The 4,270-nt window shown below is 31.9% G+C and overlaps 1 protein-coding gene across 1 annotated transcript; it reads right to left on the bottom strand.

Annotated features, from left to right (window-relative positions):
* Positions 1-1,260: 1,260 nt before the first annotated feature.
* On the bottom strand, positions 1,261-3,720 carry LOC122725247 (protein SULFUR DEFICIENCY-INDUCED 1-like). Its single transcript, XM_043962245.1, has 4 exons — positions 3,420-3,720; positions 2,314-2,526; positions 2,071-2,226; positions 1,261-1,870 (listed from the first exon to the last, which is right to left on the bottom strand). Exons 1-4 carry the CDS (start codon positions 3,555-3,557, stop codon positions 1,457-1,459), a joined length of 921 nt encoding a protein of 306 aa, XP_043818180.1. The 5' UTR covers positions 3,558-3,720; the 3' UTR covers positions 1,261-1,456.
* Between the last annotated feature and the right edge of the window lie 550 nt (positions 3,721-4,270).

Here is a 4,270-nt window from a genome sequence, read left to right as displayed (position 1 = left end):
GGATTTCTTCATCCCGGTCTGGGGTCAGTCCCATGGTACCAGCCCATTATTTGGAGGCCTTCAAGTCTCCGCATGAACCAGGTCCGGTCCGCTCAGCTTTAAGACCAGGCTCCAATTATCTTCCTCAATCAGGCCAACCCAGTCCATACGGCCCATCAAACAGATCCTATCTGGGCTCAGCTTTAATCCTATCTTCAGGCCCAGCTCGGAATCAGGAAGGGGATCAACCCATCTGTCTTGTGGGTCCATCCGCATGTGCGTCCGGGAGAATCAGAGGCCGTTACGCATGGGGCAGGAATCTGATATCCTCGTACGATCGTATCAGTATGGCAGAGATAGGTGGCCCAATGGAAGCCAGGCCGTCACACGTCACTGACAGACAATGGAAACAGATAAAAGGATGAATGCTCTCCTTTAAAGAAAAAATTTTTTCTAAGTTCACACAACCCCTGTAATACCCTACTTTTTGGATCTCAGATCATCAAATGTAATTAATATATATTTTTATTCCTTAAAAAATGTGATTAAAAAAATTTATTAAACAAAAAATTTAATATTTACATCATTCATCGAAAATTTAATTTATCATAACTATAATTAATATGAAATTTTAAAATAAATTATAATATAATTTTTAAAATTTTTATTAATAAAATATATAGCTCTATTCAACAAGAAAAAAAAAACTGTCTAATTTAAAACGAATTCTTAATTACATAAAACATTATTTATAATTATTATATATTAAAATATTTTATTAAATTATATGGGAATAAAATGAAATACTTTATTTCATATTAATAATTTTTTTAAAATAATATTTCATATCAATAAAATATTTTAAATAAAATAAGATATCATGTGCTTTAGTGTGAAGTTTCATTTTGTTTAGTATTTTAAATTTTATTAACATATAATTTACATATATCTGTTTTTGAAATAAGGATTAAAATTGGAAGAGTGAAATCTAAAATCTCTCAAATTTATTTGGATGCACTTATTTTAGATTAAGTATGTGAGTATTATAGGTATATAAAAGTTCAAAGGAGAAATAAATTAAGAATATATTGATAAAAAAAATATTATTAAAATAAAAATATATATTTTATAAACTATTTTAGTTAAATAAAATTATTATAGTATGATTTACTGGTAATTTTTTAAATTCAATTTAATTTTTTTAATTATAATAGTGATAAATTGAAAATATTTGATTTAATTATCTATGCAACTAAAAAACATATAACTTATCCTTGGTCATGAAATAACATTGCTATTGCATTAGATTCAGAAACCCAAAAGCTTGTTTGATTCTTCTATACACATTTTCTTACAAGCAGTCTACATTATTCTTATACACCTCAACTCCCAAAGAAAACCAAAAGCCAACTCTTATTACCAGAGACAGACAGCCACATATCTCACACACCCACAATTTCAAATTAAAAGAAACAACTTAACATGCTATCTGATCTCTAAATGAAGAGATCTGTTCAAAGATTGGCAGTCTTTTTGATCTTGATGGAGCCCATTGCCATTCATTCATCATTCTTTCAAGCCCTTCCACAAAATCATCATCAACATCAAAGCCTAATATTTCTGTTATTTCAGGCAGTGGTTGTCTAGATTCTACTTCCACTAGCAATTCTTCAGCCCTTTTCCTAGACTTACAATCTTCTGATCCTGGAAATTTTCCTTCCAACACATTCTCGAGAACCAAACGAGCCTCGTCGTATCTGGCTTGCTTGATCAGACAAAGCCCCAAGTTGCAGGCCTTGTTGGCGTCGGGATCGATCATTTGAGTTTTCTGATACACCACCTCTGCTGCCAGGAAGTTGGATTTCTGCATGTAAGCCCACCCCAAGTTTCCCTGCAGGTTTCACCAGCAACTTTCAGATTTACGAGAAATGTTACGATACAACCTATATATAATAATTTTAGAAAAATGTATTATTAAAAAATTCATTAGTTAATCTTTTAATTTTAAAAAACATAGTAAAAAATATATCTAAAATATTAAAAATTTTGATAATTAGTTCATCTGTTAATTTTATGAGGAAAAAGTTATACCAGTAATCTGGAGATTTCTTGCTTGACAGAAACCTGAAACTTCTTGCCATGGGAGCGAGCAGTTTTTGTGGGTTTGCCATTGAAGGCTTCTCCTTGATATATCAATCTTAGCTTTCGCTTTAGCAAATCTATCTGCTCCTCTACCTTGCCACATTTCTGGAGAAAGGATCATCAAATATACATTTGTTAATCATAAAGCAAGAAGTTGAGCATTAGATGAGGAGAGAAATTGAAGAGATGTACCTTGTACAAGTCAATGAGGACGTTGTCGAGAGATTCTTGAGCTTGTTTAGAGCAACGACCTCTGAAAGACTTAATAGCTTCAATGGCTTCTTCAGTTCTGTCAACTTGTTTCATCACCACTGCCATGTCTTTTAGTGCACTATCTACTCGATCTCCTGCATTTATTGCCTTCCAAAACCATACTATTGCTGTTTCTGGATCCTTTTCCACCAGCTGATCATCATATCAAATGCACAAATATTTATAAAAAGAAAAAGTTGGCAACCGAGTATATATATACACTCAATTAATAAAAAATTATCATAAAGTTTCTGTTTTTGAACAAGATAGAAAATCTCTTAGAATCTCAAAACCCCTAATTCTAAAACAATGATTATTTTTTTTCTTAAATATTATTTAAATTCATAATTCAAATTTAAGGCTTTTTAATTAGAATATATAAGAACATAGTTCAATATCTCAATAATTAAGTAAAAGAAGCAATAATGGTGGCAGATGTATTTGCAGGTATCAAATTATTATTCTCTTTAATACATGACGTACAAAAGGCATAAGAGGTGTCTGAATTTGGACAAGAAAAAAGGGATGATTCAATCCATCTGAACCAGCAAAACGACAAAGAAATGTGACGTTTCGCTCTTATCCTTCATATTATACAGCAACGAAATGGATCCAGTCCAGCAATTCTGTCTACCAAATGCCATTGATAGCTTTAATTATGCATTTTCAGATTTATTGAAATTAGATGTGTAGACATTAAGCACTCAAGGGGAAAAATTAGGGTTTTGCCTCACAACTAAAAGAGGGAGTTGATTGAGACATCTTTCACTAGTTAATAGGAGATTAATTAACTAAATAAGGGAGGAAAAAGAAAATAAATATAATAAAAGAGAAAATTAAATACATAAACTTTCACTTAGTTGATCGAGTGTCGATGCGTAAAAATTGAGTCAACTTTTTTTTTTTTTGAAATATCATTTAGAAAAGATATTTAATTTCAATTTACGAGTAGTAATCCTAAATTTAGGTTAGAGAAAATAATTAGAAACTATGTAAAAGCAAGTAAGATGAAGGTACAAAAAGAGAAAAAGGGGGAAGAAATTAACCTGAGCATGCTTGGCCTTAACATAAGGACCATCTCCACAAGGAACCTTGTGAATGACATGAAAAAGATCCTTCTCTTTCTCTTTCTTGCTGCAAGAAGAAGCAGCAGCAGCTATTTTTCTTTTTGAGCTCTTCTCCATTCTCTCTCTCTTTCTTTCTCTCCTGAGGCTGGAGAAATAAAAGTGGGGAGGGGGAAGAGAGAAAGAGAGAGAGAGGAGTTAGGAGGAGCCGGGACGCCAGAGAGCTTCTCAGGGAGAGAGATGGGAATTATATGTAAAATGAACTTGGACAACCTTGTCGTCTATGTGCATTCATTTGAGGTTTTCTTTTTGTGTAAAACTTGATTGTCAAATCACCTGCAACACCACGTGTCATCTTCTGATAGCTGTCTTTATTGTTTTTTTCTTCGAAGATAAAACTCACGCATAACCTAGCGCAATGTGAAATCCCTAGAGACTAGTTTACAGACTAGCGCAATGTCAAAAATTAAAAAATTATATTTTTATAAAATTTAATATTAAAATTTAATAATGTAAAAGTGAGAGAATCAGATTTAACGACTCAATTTCCATCCACCTATTAAAAAAAAAAACATGCATTGAGCTGGTTTCCATTAACAAAATGTAATAACGAGTAGTGAGAATTTTGTGCAAGCTTTGGAAAATTCATTATATTAATTATAAACTTTAAAGTTTATCCATAGCGAAGATGAGTATCACTAAAGCCAGAATCCATAACAAAATCTACAAGGTCTCGGAAGAATTAATGAGAATTTTATGCAAGCTTTGGACACTATGAATCTGGTCTTAAATTGTAATAAGGTTCTGTTGAATTCTCTAATATACACTTTAAA

This window comes from Manihot esculenta, chromosome 12 (assembly GCF_001659605.2).
Source record: "Manihot esculenta cultivar AM560-2 chromosome 12, M.esculenta_v8, whole genome shotgun sequence".
NCBI lineage: Eukaryota > Viridiplantae > Streptophyta > Magnoliopsida > Malpighiales > Euphorbiaceae > Manihot > Manihot esculenta.
This window is presented reverse-complemented; position numbering and strand designations above follow the sequence as displayed.